We start from the raw sequence: 15,958 nt of genomic DNA, 5'->3' as shown, positions 1-15,958 counted from the left end.
GCACATCTTTGGAATGTGGGAGGAAACCGGAGCACCCAGAGGAAACTCACACAGACAGTCACCCGAGGGTGGAATCGAACCCAAGTGCCTGGCGCTGTGAGGCAATAGTGCTAACCACTAAGCCACCCGGCCATTTTCAGGGAATTGTAGACCTGAACACCTGAATCCCTCTGTATTTTAATGCTACTAATGGTCTGCCACTTACTGTATACAGTGTGTGTCTGTTTTGGTAATGTTGCTTAATGAATAAGTATTTACAAGGAGTAACACTCAGGATAACTCCATTGCTCTCCTCTGAAATGGTGCCATGAGAGACCACCAGAAGGAGCCCCATTGATTGAAATGCTCATTTGAAAGATGCCCCCATCTGACAGTGTGGCACTTCCTCAGTACTGCAGTGGTGTACCAGATTTGATTTTTACGATTGAGACTCTGGAGTGGGACTTGAACACAGAACCTCTGACTTGGAGGTGAGTGTGTGCAAACCAAAGGAGACAACTTGCTTCCCTTCCCCGACAGAGGCAGAAGAGTGATGGCAGGCATAGCAGGTGTGGTTGGTGATGATGAGCTAGCTCAGGACTGATTGGACTCTCTTTGAGCTTTATCTTTCTACTTACTGATTCTTGCTCTTAAATTATTCAAAATGGCACCTGATTGTGGCAAAATTGAAGAAGCTTTTCCCTGTATTTTACTGTTCTCCAGTGTGGCAATAAGTCATTCCTCATCACCGTCTTCAACAACTGAGTCTGCTTTCTATCAACAGTTTCTTGCTGACACTGTAAAATGGTATAAGGCCTGCTAGATGAGACAATAAAGCATAAACAGCACAATTCTACAGATACAAGGTTGTTAGGAGGCACCTTTGTAAGGCTGGTTCATCCTTCAATGTAGTATCAATAAGATATGGGAGAAAGAGGCCATTCCGCCCAGTCAGTCTGCTGTACCATTCAATGAGATCTGATCATCCTCAAATCCACTGTCCTGCTTTATTCCCATAACCTTTTATTCCCTTAATGATTAAAGTTTTGTCTAGCTCAGCTTTAATGACCTAGTCTCAACGGCCCTATCCAGTAAAGAGTTCCACAGATGAACCATCTTCCTTATCTCTGTCTTAGAGTCACCAGAGACATACAGCACAGAAACAGACCGTTCAGTCCAAACAATCCCTGCCGACCATAATCCCAAACTCAACTAATCCCACTTGCCTATACTTGGCCCATTTCCCTCTGAACCTTTCCGATTCATGTACTTATCTAAATGTTTTTTAAACATTGTAGCATCCACCATTTCCTCTGAACATTCATTCCAAACATGAACCACTCGCTGTGGAAAAGAATTGTCCTTTTTGTCTGCCTTTAAATCTTCTTCCTCTCACCTTAAAAACATGCCGCTAATTTTGAAATTCCCCACCCTAGGGAAAAAGACATCTGCCACTCACCTTCTCCTGAACCCCTCAGGGTTTTATAAACCTCTAAGACCACCCCTCAACCTCCTACCCTCCAGTGAAAAAAAAAGTCCCAGCCCATCCAGCATCTCCTTATGACATAATCCCTCCATTCCCGGCAACATCCAGGTAAATCTCTTCTGAACCCTCTCCAGCTTAATAATATCCTTCCCATAACAGGGTGACTAGAACTGGGTATAGTATTCCAGAAGAGGCCTCACCAACATCCTGTACAGCCTCAATATAACCTTTCAGCTCTTGCAGTAAAAGGTGTTGAGCAATGAAGGCAAGCCTGCTAAACACCTTCTTATCCACCCTGTCTATATGTGACACAAACTTCAAAGAATTATGTACTTGAATACTTCGCTCTCTCTGTTCTACAGCACTACCCAAGCACCTACTTTTACCTGTATAAGTCCTGTCCCTGTTTGTTTTACCGAAATGCAATTCCTGGCATTTATCCAAATTAAACTGTCTTGAGTGGGTTACTGACACATGGGTGCACCAAAATTCTGAACGTTGCACTAATTTAGTAAGGATGTGAAAGCATCAGAGAGGGTGAGGAAAGGTCTACAAGAATGGTTCTGGGGGTCAGGGGCTTCAGTAATGTTGATTTTGGAGAAATTGGGGTTTGTTTTCAAAGCCTGAGATAAGGTGCTCAAAATTATGTGGGTTGCAGACAAAGACAGAAACTATTTCCATTGGCAGATGAGCTAAGGAGATGGGCAAAAGAACCAAAAAGCAACATGAGAAAAATGCATTTTAAAAGATTGTAGTTAGAGTTTAGAATGCACTGCTTGAGAGTGTTGTGGAGTCAGATTCAGCCAATGACTTTCGAAATGAAATTCGATAAGAAAGAGAATTTGCAGAGAATAGGGCAGGAGAATGGGATTAGCCAAGTGACTCTTGGAGAGAACTGCATTGATCCAAAGGGCGGAATTATGTCCTTGTGCTTTGGCCATTCCATGATACCTGATGGATTATTTGACCCCATTCGCTCTGCAGTAACAGTCCTTGCCACCATGGGGCAGCGTCGTCTCACTGATCAAATTCTCACTGTGTGATTCTCACTGAGAAAAGCTACCATCGTAAGAGAGTGTGGATCGTTGGCAGGGTGTTCACCTTATTCTCTAGCCTCTCCTTCCTAGCAGTTAAGCACCCCCACTGGGAATGGGGAGATCTGAAAATTACTGCTTAATTTGTGTGATCTGTCTTAAAGTTGGAGAATGGGATAAAACTTTCTGATTTTTTTTTTGCTCCCCATTTCCAGTATCCCCTCCACCTTCTGTCCAAAACGCTCTCACTCCAATCCTCTCTATCTCATTCCTTCTCTCTCTTTTGAGCCCACGGCTTTACCATGCTAAGCTTCCCTTCTTTAATCCAATGTTTTTGTAATGTGTACTGGCAACAATCCAGACAGCCGAGGATAATGATATCTTAGTTAACAGTCCAGGGCTGGGGGATCTATTACATTAAACCTTTTGAAGTCTGCAGTGCTGTATTAATGTTAAGATAACCCAGCATTGTCTATATTACTTCTCCAGTTGGAAAATCCTTTGGATTAAGTGAACGCTTTCCAACAATGTTTTGATCACTCTGATCATTGGGTCGTCCCAATTCCTGAATTATTGGGAGAAGTTTGCGCAAAAAAATATTAACGAAACAGTATGAATTCAGCAATTGCTTTGCAAAGTGGGAAATTAGTGCTTCAAAGTGTTGAATTGTCAGATCGTTTGGATCTCAGAGAAAAGGGTTATCCACTTACGTTGAATTGATTTGATGTATTATTGTCACATGTACCTAAGTACAGTGAAAAGTTACAGTTGTTGTGGGTTTGTTTGCCGAGCTGGGACGTTGGTTTGCAGACGTTTTGTTCCCTGTCTAGGTGACATCCTCAGTGCTCTGAAGCCTCCTGTGAAGTGCTGCTATACTGTGTCTTCTGGAATCTATTTGGTTTCATTCCTGCAGCTTCCAGTTGTCAGTTCCAGTTGTTTGTTGTAGTGGACGAAGTATTGGGTCTAGGTCAGTATGTTTGTTGATGGAATCTGTGGATGTGTGCCAAGCCTCTAGGACTTCTCTGGCTGAGCTCTGTTTAGCTTGTCCTATTATCGTTGTGTTGTCCCAGTCGGATTTGTGGCCCTTATCTGTGTGTCTAGATATTAGGGGTTGCTTGGTTGTGGCATTTAGTGGCTCGTTGACGTTCATGAATGTGGGTCACTAATTGTCTGTCTGTTTGTCTATATGTTGTGTTTTGTGCAGCCTCTGCATGGAATCTTGTGAATTCTGTTTGCTCTATACATGATGGGTATAGGGTCTTTTGTGTAGGACAAACATGGTGTACAAGATTCCATGCAAAGACTGCACAAAACACTATATAGGACAAACAGGCAGGCAACCAGCAATCCCATTCGTGAATGTCAACTAGCCACTAAACGCCATGACCAGCTGTCCCTAGTAGCCGTACACACAGACGACCAGAACCACACGTTCAACTGGGACAACACAGAGCTCAGCCAGAGACTTCTTAGGAGCTTGGCACATATCCACTGACTCCATCAATAAACACATTGACCTCAACCCAAGATGTCGACCACTGCAACGAGCAACCAGAAGCAACAGAATCAAAACCAAATAGATTCCAGAAGAGAGATTACAACAGTGCTTCACAGGAGGCTCCATAGCACTGAGGGTGGCATCTAGACAGAGGATGAAACATCTGCAAACCAACATCCCAACTCAGCAAACCCACCCACAACTACGGCAGTCAGCACCCGAGCTACCATCTTTACACAAACCCTGTACCGTGAAAAGCTTTGTTTGGTGTTCAGTACAGACAAATCGGAACAGACAGAGATCATGGGATGATTGAACGAGCTAGGAATACAAAGTTACGACAGAAATGAGGAGGAATTTCTTCTCCTGGGGATAGTGTATCTGTGGGATTCTTTACCGTAAAGACTGGGTCATTAAGTATATTCAAAGCAGTAGATTTTGAATCAGTAAGAGAATCAGGGCTATGGGGAAAAGCGGAGTTGAGGATTATCTGATCAGCTATGGTCTCACTGAGAGGCAGAGCAGAATCGATGGGCTGAATGGTCTACCTCTGCTCCTCTGGCTTAATGCCTAAGAAATTCTGAATGAAGATTTTCCATTCCAACATAATGTTCTTGTTTGTGGGAACCTAGTGAAATGGTGACCTCTGCCGTGCTGCTCAGCTGTGGATTGTAAAATCTCTTGTGCTGTTTACAAGTCCCAGGCTGGGATTGTTACAGTTTCACTCTGCTTCAGACAGGATTGTGACTGTAGATTTATCTGGGAGATAAGAAAGAGCACGTATCTGTATAGCACCATTGCCCACCCACCGAACATCCCAAAGTGTTTTGCCACCACTGAAGTACTTTTGAAGTGCAGTCACTGTTGTAGGAAATGCAGCAACCAATTTGCACACAGTACGCTCCCACAGACAACAAACTGGTCATGACCAGCTTTTGAGGTGGTTTGGAATAAGTGGGCATCAGGGAGAACTTAACTTCCTGTTTGAGTAATTCTGTAGGATAACTCATAATTGTGGCCAACACATCTCACCATGGGGTAGTTCAGTGGTTAACACTGCTGCCTCACAGCGCCAAGGACCTGGGTTTGATTCCGCCCTCGGGTGGCTGTTTGTGCGGAGTTTGCACATTCTCTGTGAGAGTCCTCTGGGTGCTTCAGTTTTCTCCCACAGTCCAAAGATGTACAGGCTAGGTGTATTGGCCATAGTGTCTAGGGATGCGCAGGCTAGGTGGGTTAGCCATGGGAAATGCAGGGTGAGGGTAGGGGACTGGGTCTGGGTGGGAAGCTCTTTGGAGGGGCAGTGTGGGCTTAATGGGCTGAATGGCCTGCTTCTACACTGTAGGGATTCAGTGATTCTATGAAAGACAGCACCTCTTGATACCATAGCATCAGCCTAGATTATTGCACTGAGTGAGACTAGAACCCTAGACCTGCTGATTCAGATTTGGAGGCATTACCAGCTGAACTACATCTAGTACTCAGCTGGCACTGTATCCAGTTGCTGCTCTGAGCCTCCTGTAACTAATTTCACAATGTTTGACAGCACAGTTTCTGAACATGTCCCATCACCCTACACGTAGATTAGATTAGATTAGATTCCCTACAGTGTGGAAACAGGACCTTCGGCCCAACGAATCCACACTGACCCTCCAAAGAGTACCCCACCCAGACCCATTCCCCTACCCTACATTTACTCCTTACTAATGCACCTAACACTATGGGCAATTTAGTATGGACCCTCTCCCCCTTTCCTTGAGAGACTGGAAGAACACAGCAAGCCAGGCAGCATCAGGAGGTGAAGAGATCGACATTTCGGGTGTAACCCTTTTTCAGGACTGGGGATGGAGCTGTAGATAAAGGGGGGAGTACTGGGTGAGGAGAGGGGCAGAGTGGTGAGGTGGGGATATAGGTAGGGGGTACAACCTGGTTGGTCATTAGGTGGAATGGACCTGGTTGGTAACTGGAAGGAAGGGTTGGAAGAGAGAGGTCGTACCCTCTACCTGAACTCACCTATCCACACCTTACCACCCCACTCCTCTCCCCATCAAAAACTCTCCCCACTACCCGCCCCCTACCCCCTTTATCTGCTGCTTCCCTTACACCCACCCCAAGTCCTGAAGAAGGGTTACACCTGAAATATCGACTCCTCCACTTCCTGATGCTGCCTGTCTTGCTGTGTTCTCCCACCCTCCTGATGCTGCCTGCCTTGCTGTGTTCTCCCACCCTCCTGATGCTGCCTGCCTTGCTGTGTTCTCCCGTTCTCCTGATGCCACCTGCCTTGCTGTGTTCTCCCACCCTCCTGATGCTGCCTGCCTTGCTGTGTTCTCCCACCCTCCTGATGCTGCCTGCCTTGCTGTGTTCTCCCAGCCCCCTGATGCTGCCTGCCTTGCTGTGTTCTCCCGTTCTCCTGATGCCACCTGCCTTGCTGTGTTCTCCCACCCTCCTGATGCTGCCTGCCTTGCTGTGTTCTCCCTCCCTCCTGATGCCACCTGCCTTGCTGTGCTCTCCCACCCTCCTGATGCTGCCTGCCTTGCTGTGTTCTCCCACCCTCCTGATCCTGCCCGCCTTGCTGTGCTCTCCCACCCTCCTGATGCCACCTGCCTTGCTGTGTTCTCCCACCCTCCTGATGCTGCCTGCCTTGCTGCATTCTCCCACCCTCCTGATGCTGCCTGCCTTGCTGTGTTCTCCCACCCTCCTGATCCTGCCCGCCTTGCTGTGCTCTCCCACCCTCCTGATGCCACCTGCCTTGCTGTGTTCTCCCACCCTCCTGATGCTGCCTGCCTTGCTGTGTTCTCCCGGCCTCCTGCTTGTCTACCTTAGATTCCAGCGCCTTTCCAGTTTTTTGCCTCTCCTTTCCTTGAGAGGCAGGAACCATCACTCCCTTTGTCCCTCTCCTAGTGCTGTGGCCAAGAGTCAAAGCCCACAATGTGCGAGTTATGGAAGGCATGGCAGCCGCCAATTACAAAATGATTCATGCAGAGACTTTATTTGTACTAAATTACCTGAAGGCACTTCACAAGAGAGTTAGCAAACAAAGTTTACAGTGATTTACAAGTGGGTGATGTGAGGGAAAAAAACCTTTTCACACAGTGAGCTATTAGGGTGTGGAAAACATTGCTTGGAAATGGTGGGCCAGGTAGGTTTCATTGAGATATTCAAGAGGGGCATTGGACAATTGTTTGGTTAGGAATGGTGGGCAGGCATGTGGGAAAAAGGCAGGAGATTAGCACGAGGGGATAAGACTGTGCAGGCACGATGGGCCAAATGATCTCCTCCTACACCATCACAGTCTTGTGATTCTGGGGAAGATCTTCACCACTCCAGTAGATGCTAGGATGAGGGCCCAAAGGATACAAAATCTACGGAGTGTCTAAGAAGAGGTTAGAGAGACACAGAGATTCTGAAGGTGTTTCCAGAGGTGCGGGTCTAGCCAGCCGAAGGCATTGCTGCAATGACTAAGATGCTCCGAGTCCAGATTTCCTCAAGGATTATCGGAAGACACTCAAAGCAAATCAACAGGATTTCTGACTCTAAGTGCGCTGAGAAAAACAGAATCCTAGGGGCTTGGACTCAGCGTATCACTAGTTCAGTGAGTCCGGTTTTGACAACATAAAATTATGGAGGGAATACATTAAATAGAAGCACAGAGGTTGTTTCCTCTGGCAGGTAAAACTAGATCCAGGGGCACAGCCTCAAAATAAGGGGAAGCAGATTTAAGACTGAGTTGTGGAGGAACTTAGAGTGACAGCGATGTCCAGCATGGAAACAGACCCTTCATTCCAACTCGCCCATGCCAACAGGATTTGCTAAATTATTCTAGTCCCATTTGCCAGCACTTGGCCCATATCCCTCCAAACCCATCCTATTCATATACCCATCCAGATACCTCTTAAATGCTGTAATTGTACCAGCCTCCACCATTTCCTCTGGCAGCTCATTCCATCCACGTACCACCGTAACATCTTCACCTAAAAGGTTGTGAATCTGTGGAATTCCCTGCCCAGTGAAGCAGTTGAGGCTGCCTCGTTGTAATGTTTTCAAGGCAAAGATTGGTCAATTTTTGAACAGTATGAAAATCAAGGGTAAGTGGAGCTGAGTTCACGAAAAGGTCAGCCGTGAATTTGGAGCAGACTCGAGTGGACAAATGGCCTGGCTCCTATTTCTCATTAATGGAGTCTGAGTCTGTGTGTGTGTGACCGCAACCAGTATTACAGTGGAGCAGTAAAGGGCATGATGGTGCAGAGTGTATTTGTAACTAGAGGTGCTGTTTGTTTGACCGAGGATATAAAGAGCACTGGAGGACGGTGTTGATAGCTGAGATAATCAACCACTGGAGTTACGAGCTTCTGGAGTGTGGAGTCGGGGATTTGACAGTGCATCTGGAGAGAATATTAACCTGTGGGATAGAGAGAGAGAGATTTGCATTTAGGTTGTAAGACATGCTGAAGAACTTGATGTTATTTAAGCATCTTTTGCAATAGTTGTAATAGCAGCTACTGTTTCCATGGCAAGCAGGAATTTAACAAAGACTTTACACTGTTTTCCTCTCCTCTCTCCATACCAACGAATGTTGTACATTCCACCTCCGAGGTTTTGGGTCAGTGCTTCCTCTGAAAGATGGCACCTCTGACAGGACTGCACTCCCTCGCTGGTTTGCTTGTTGTGGGACTGTTCCTGCAACGTCCATGGCTGTTCCTCACATTCCCACCTAACCCTCTGTAACTAGTGCTTGTACAATTGAAACTCTTAGTTTGTGCCTTAGCTGGGGATTGGGGGGGGGGGTGAAGGAAGTTCAAATCCCACCCTCTCTAGGGGTGTGCAGTAACATCTCTGAACAGATTGATGAGAACATATCTACAATTTGCGCTGGGTGTCAGAGCTGCAGAGACTGTCCTGTTTCCGTACATGGGTGCCTCTCGGCCGAGTATGGGCACGCCCATGTGGGCTGTAATGGGCCTTTGACAGGGATGCCTCTGCGGTCAAATAGCCTGATGTCACTCATTTTGCACACGCATTGGACATTGAATGTGCAATTCCTGCCTCAGGCGACTGTCTGTGTGGAGTTTGCACATTCTCCTCCGGGTGCTCCGGTTTCCTCCCACAGTCCAAAGATGTGCAGGCCAGGTGAATTGGCCATGCTAAATTGCCCGTAGTGTTAGGTAAGGGGTAAATGTAGGGGTATGGGTGGGTTGCGCTTCGGCGGGGCGGTGTGGACTTGTTGGGCCGAAGGGCCTGTTTCCACACTGTAAGTAATCTAATCTAATCCACTAATCCCAGTTCAGCTTCCTCCCTCCAACCAGTTGTGCATTTTTCCCAGGCTGACTGAAGCCGATTCTCTCTATCTCTCTCTGTCTCTCTCTCTCTCTCTCTCTATCTCTCTATCTCTCTCTCTCTCTCTATCTCTCTATCTCTCTCTATCTCTCTCTCGTCTCAATGCCTGTGATTGTGTTCCCTAAAAACTCAACTCAAACTGAAGGCTGATTAAAAACACACGTACTGCAAAGACTCTTCAGCTATTTTTTCCGATTCCCACATCCTTAGAGGCTTTGGTTTGCTTGGCACCTAATTAATGACAATACTTTTCAACACACTGATTTTCAAACTTCTGGCTCTCGTACCGAGCTTTTCTGCAAATATTTCAAGCATATGCTTTCTCCTCTGTCTTTGGTATGTGTTTCTCTGTTGTGGTAGGCTTTTTATTTTGTTGATATCCAGCTTTAAGGAAATTCTAGCACCTCCCCTACAGGAGAAGCTCAGGAACAAAGACACACTGCAGTTTGGTTTGGACGAAGCCACTCACAAAGGAACACTTTGTAAAGCATTTTACTAAAACATATTCAGGAAGGAACAGCCTGGGAAAAGGGAAGAGATGTGAAGAATGAAAGCTCATTCTAAGAGATGGGTTTTAAGTAAGATCTTGAGGGAGGAGCTGAGGGAGGGGCATCCAGAAGCTAAGACTTGGTCACTATAGGCAGGGCAGTTGGACAGCAGCACAGGGGGGACACAGAACAAGGAAGAGTATGGGGGAAACAAACACCAGGAATGATGGAGGAACTCAGTAACTCAACAGAAAAATAATATTTCAAGTCCAATATGGCTGCTCTTTGGAACTGTTAAGTTTGTGGGGGCAGGGAAGATCCCAGAGATAGGGAGGGGCAGCAGTTCCAGTGCAGCAGGAGGCCATTTGGCCCAATGTGCCTGTATCCGTTCTATTTCCTAGTGCCAATGGCCTGCCCTTTTCCCATGTCCCTGCATGCCATTTCTATCCAAATGACCATCCAGTGCCCCTCTTGAATGTCTCAATTGAAAGAACCGTCCTATACCACATCCGAACCCTAACGACTCTCACTACTTCTCATGTCATTCTCGCTTTGTTTGCAGATCTCTTTAAACCTATGCCCTCTCATTCTTTCTTTTCTGAGCAGGAACAGCCTCTCCCTATTAGAGCCTTTTAAAGTTGCGAGATCTTCAGCACGAGGGGCCAGTGGGTTGTATGGGTGAAGATAATTTGATGCTGGATGGGTTACGGACAGCAGAGTTTCAGCTGAGGTTTATTGGAGAGGTGAAGATGAGCAACCTCTTGAGCTGTAAATGCTGGGAGTGAGCTGACCTTGGATGGAGGTTTTGCAGATTCTTCATGGGTCAGAGAGTGAGTACCTCAGAATAAGAACCTGGCCTGAACCACTGTTCGAATAGACTCCACTTACAAATCATCAATCTGTAACCCCAAGGGCCTTTTTCCAAAATAAACGTATCAATCTCCATTTTGAGGTTTTTAATTGACTCTTAGCATCGAGGGAGAAAGTTCCAAATGTCCATTCCCCAAGTGCTTCCTGACATAATTTAATTCTCAGACCAAAATATGTGGGATCGGACACCACAATCTCCAACCAACAATGTCCCCCGCTTCCAGTTCATAACCCCTGCATCTCCAACACCCACCCCCTAATCCCAGCCCCCACACCTACAGCCCCACACCCCCAGCCCTCACATTCCCACTCCCTCAAACACACAACCAGGCCCCACCCCCAGCACACACCTCCTAGCCCCCACACCCCACTACTCCCTTGCCCCACACACCTACCACCAAATCAGTGAGTGCTAGTTGCAACTTTACAATAATTGTGGGTTACGTCGTTCCCTTCAACTTACTAAAATGTCCCAAAGTGCTACCCAGAAACACGATCAAATGTAGTTTAAAACCAAACCACATTCGGAAGTTTAAGAACAGGTCACTAAGGTAGAGGGTATAGAGGAAGAGGAGGCGAAAGGAATTCCAGAGCTCAGAATCGAACAGTTGAACATGAAAGCCCAATTGTGCAGTAAATAAAATCTGTGTGATATACCAGAGGAGGCCTGGAGGGGCTAATAGAGATAGGAAAAGAAAAGGCCCAGGAGAGATTTGAAATCAAGAAAAAAAAATTGTAAAATACATGACACAGGATTGTACTCAAAATGGGGCACAAGACAGGCAAGGAGGGGGTAAATATGAGGGAACCGTACCTGGCCGAACTGGTCCTCACCCTTAACAATTTCTCCTTCAAATCCTCCCACTTCCTCCAGATGTCATTGATCTCTCCACCCTTCAGGAACTTTGCCTGTATTCCTGATGAAGGGCTTTTGCCTGAAACGTCGATTTTACTGCTCCTCGGATGCTGCCTGAACTGCTGTGCTTTTTCAGCACCACTCTAACCCAGATCGAGGGGCCCCATGTTCAGCATCGAGGAGGGGAAGAGCCCCGTGTTCAGGTTGAGGGAGGTCCTGCTGTGCTTAGATCAGGGGTCAGGGGTCCACGCTTTGTGCAGCTCCATGGCCCAGGATTTCTGTCCCAGCCCCAATGGCTTTGTAATGAACTAAAATCAATGTAAAACAGGCTAAAGAGTTGTCTATTTGCTCTGCTCGCAACAGGCCAGGAGGAGACTGGGTTAAAGCCACAGGAAAAGGCAAAGTTGGCGTTTTGGCTTTGGATTGGTTTCAAGTGGAGTTAGGATTATCAAATCAGCATGATCTCATTAAATGGAGGAGCAGACTTGATGGGCCAAATGGCCTACCTCTACCCCTATGTCTCATGGTCTTATTGACTCTCAGAGAGAGGTGGAGGCTGGGCCATTGAGTATATTCAAGACTGACCACAGCAGTTCTTTGACACTGATATGCATGTTGAGGGTTATGGGGAACAGACACCAAAGTGGGGTTATCGGATCTGCCATGGTTTTACAGAATGGTGCAGCTGCTCAGGAGGCTGAATCACCTACCCCTTTTTCTACTTTATACATTCTGAAGGGATGGGTTCAGTGCGCTATCTGACCATGTGCCAGATGCCTCTGACTACACACTGTCCTATCACTACCCTTGATCTGAATGTGTTTTGGTGGGGGCAGGGGAATGAATTGTATTATTGACAAAGCATAGGTGTTTGATATGGAAGAGCAGTAATATAGTCTGACCTGTACTCTTTGTTTTTTACACACTGGATAGAAAATGAAGTCTGAGATAGCTGCAGCGGCAGTGAGAAAGATGAACCCTTCTCTGCAAATCATAGCTCATCAGAACCGTGTTGGTCCAGAGACTGAGAACATCTACACCCAGGACTTCATTGAGAATCTGAATGGAGTGGCGAATGCATTGGATAATGTAGAAGCGCGTAAGTGACTAAATGAACAACAGTTGTCTGCCAATTGTGACCCAGGTATAAAGAGGACATAGGGCATTAGTTTTCAATGAGCAGAATCTCTCAACTTACTGCACCTTGTCAAGGTTTGCAAGTGAAAGGAAGATTGCATAGCGCCTTCTGCAACCTCAGGGTTTCCCGACTCACAGCCAAGTTCACTACTTCCTTGCAGAGAAATACAGTAGCTAGTTGATGTACAGCAAGGGTGGGGGATGGTAGTATAGTAGTCATGTGACTGGACAGTAATCCAGAGGCTCAGGCTAATGTATCTGGGGTCATGGGTTCAAACCCCCAACCAGCAGCTGGTGGATTTTGAGTTTGATTAATAAACCTGGAATGGTCCCAATAATGGTCAGCAAAACAACTACAACAGATTGTTGTAAAATCCCATCTGGTTCACTAAAAATCCTTTCAGGAAGGAAATTTTCCACCCTCAGCTGATTCCACTCTAAATTTGATTCTAAACACACAGCAATGTTGTTGACTGTTAACTATCTTCTGAAATGCTCAAACGTGTCACTCAATTCAAGGATAGTCAGGGATGGACAATAAGTGTTGGTCTTGCCAGCAACATCCACATTCCGTGAAGGGAACCGGGGGCATTCTAGCGAAGTTTGCCGATGATACGAAGTTAGGTGGACAGGCAGGTAGTACTGAGGAAGTGGGGAGGCTACAGAAGGATCTAGACAGGTTGGGAGAGTGGTCCAGGAAATGGCTGATGGAATTTAACGTGAGCAAGTGCGAGGTCTTGCACTTTGGCAAAAAGAATAAAAGCATGGACTACTTTCTAAATGGTGAGAAACTTAATAAAGCCAAAGCACAAAGGGATCTGGGAGTGCTAGTCGAGGATTCTCTAAAGGTAAACATGCAGGTTGAGTCTGTGATTAAGAAAGCGAATGCAATGTTGTCTCTTATCTCAAGAGGGTTGGAATATAAAAGCAGAGATGTACTACTAAGACTTTATAAAGCTCTGGTTAGGCCCCATTTGGAGTACTGTGTCCAGTTTTGGTCCCCACACCTCAGGAAGGACATACTGGCACTGGAACGTGTCCAGCGGAGATTCACACGGATGATCCCTGGAATGACAGGTCTAGCATATGAGGAACGGCTGAGGATACTGGGATTGTATTCGTTGGAGTTTAGAAGATTAAGGGGAGATCTAATAGAGACGTACAAAATAATACATGGCTTTGAAAAGGTGGATGCTAGAAAATTGTTTCTGTTAGGCGAGGAGACTAGGACCCGTGGACACAGCCTTAGAATTAGAGGGGGTCATTTCAGAACGGAAATGCGGAGACATTTCTTCAGCCAGAGAGTGGTGGGCCTGTGGAATTCATTGCCGCGGAGTGCAGTGGAAGCCGGGACGCTAAATGTCTTCAAGGCCGAGATTGATAGGTTCTTGTTGTCTAGAGGAATTAAGGGCTACGGGGAGAACGCTGGCAAGTGGAGCTGAAATGCGCATCAGCCATGATTGAATGGCGGAGTGGACTCGATGGGCCGAATGGCCTTACTTCCACTCCTATGTCTTATGGTCTTAAACCAAAAGGTTGTACGACCAGCAATTATTGAGTCATTATGGCTATTCAATCCATCCTGCCCATGCTGCTGCTTTGATAGAGCAATACAAACAATTGTAACGTTTTCGGTGACGCTGATAAATTTTAGCTCCAACAATTATCCTGTAGTCTCTTTTTTTTGTAATACTGGCCGTGGAATCTTTACATCCATGCAAGAGGGTAAACGACATTTGGCTTTAATATTTCACTAAAACAGAAAGTAGATCTGACACCCGTCCCTCAGTACAGGAAAGGCACAAATTATTGGAGAGAAAGCTGCACAAGCTGGAGATGAGAGTGCAACCAACTTCGCAAGTCTCAAGATTGTTCTACAAATGTTTCTGTCAGAATTACTTTTTGTGTACACTCTCAGTGACCACAGAATTGCTCATCCACCCCTGAAGCTCAAACACATTTTGTAGAAGATTGTCTCTCTGTAAACTTGGGCTTGTGTAAGAATCTCTTTCGCCACCTGCAGAATACTGACTGGAGAGATGCTAAGTTACACGTTGAAGGACCCCTCACTATGATGAAGCAATGGGCAACTTTGCATGTCTCAATATTGTACATTCACCTCTGACGTTAAACATCTTTTTTTGATGGCTGTGAAAATCCAACCTTTCTCACAACAATAGCAAAGACGGCAACTTTTATATTTAGCATTATTTGGTATTTAAAGCTTTATTAATTTAGTTGGACTTTTGTTGCAGCACAATGATTGGGCTGAATCCAACAACCCCCTCCTCCCCCTAACTTTATGGCAACACTTAACAATTTGTGGAAACGAAGATTCCTGAAATAGTGAATAATCTTTAACAACACAGAAGGCTGTTCTGGCACAATTCAAATCAGAGTTAATTTCCATATGCATAACGGGGTGGGGCCAGTGCAGTTGTGGGGAAGGAACCTCGTTGGACCCTTAGGCAATTTGTACATTCCAACTAATCTACAAAGTGTTGTAAATGGCAGTGAGATGTGTTGATTGTGAATTACTGTACACATTTTCCAGACTTTGACATTCTTTCTCTTGTCTTGTGACTTGTGGCATACCTTTACCCAGGGAGTTACTTCACTTTGCGTCTGTCAGTTGTAACCTTTGTTTCTTTAGCCATGGTATTTGATCTAATAGGACAGCGCACTCTTCCCTGCATCAAGCTTCAAATTAACTTGCTATAAATTTACATAAATAACTTCTGTCCATCTCACAATTGAGTCACCAATTTTCCGTAGGAATTGCTCTATCATTTCTAATAGTGGTGATTCTACCTCACCTTTATTGGAGTAAGCATTTCACTTTTCATTGCTCTGAAACTGCACCTACTTCTACACATCTTCAAGAAGTGACCTATAGCTTTAGAGATGTAGCACACTGCTGTTATTGCTGGGCACGTATTGTGCTTGCGAGGCTTTTTGTCCCACAGCACTTACACTGACTCTTCCTACCCTTTGTTGCTTTGCGTACCCTTTGTGTTCGCATTTCATAAATTTCTTCAGTGCTTATATCTTTATACAGTGGATTTGTTCTCCTGTGGTAAAATTGTCCTTCCTCTCTCAAAATTTGACTGAGAGTCATCTTAGTGTCTGCTTCTAGTGCAATTTGAATAACCTTCTCCAAAGTCAAAACATCTTTGGACTGTAATAACTCTGACAAAGCCTCACCAATAAGGCTCCTGTCTTTTACGAATTCTGATTTTGATGCTCTATAGTCATTGTTTTCACTAATTTGTGGAGGTC

At 45.7% G+C, this 15,958-nt stretch overlaps 1 protein-coding gene across 1 annotated transcript in view; it reads left to right on the top strand.

Annotated features, from left to right (window-relative positions):
• uba1 (ubiquitin-like modifier activating enzyme 1) overlaps positions 1-15,958 on the top strand; it is a 298,897-nt gene that overhangs the window by 37,477 nt on the left and 245,462 nt on the right. The window contains exon 14 of the mRNA XM_072581907.1: positions 12,476-12,641. Within this exon, the coding sequence (XP_072438008.1) occupies positions 12,476-12,641 (166 nt within the window). The remainder of the gene's footprint in view (positions 1-12,475; positions 12,642-15,958) is intronic.

This window comes from Chiloscyllium punctatum, chromosome 12 (genome assembly GCF_047496795.1).
Source record: "Chiloscyllium punctatum isolate Juve2018m chromosome 12, sChiPun1.3, whole genome shotgun sequence".
In the NCBI taxonomy this organism is placed as follows: domain Eukaryota; kingdom Metazoa; phylum Chordata; class Chondrichthyes; order Orectolobiformes; family Hemiscylliidae; genus Chiloscyllium; species Chiloscyllium punctatum.
The sequence above is the reverse complement of the archived record's forward strand: the minus strand, read 5'-3'. Positions and strand labels throughout refer to the sequence as shown.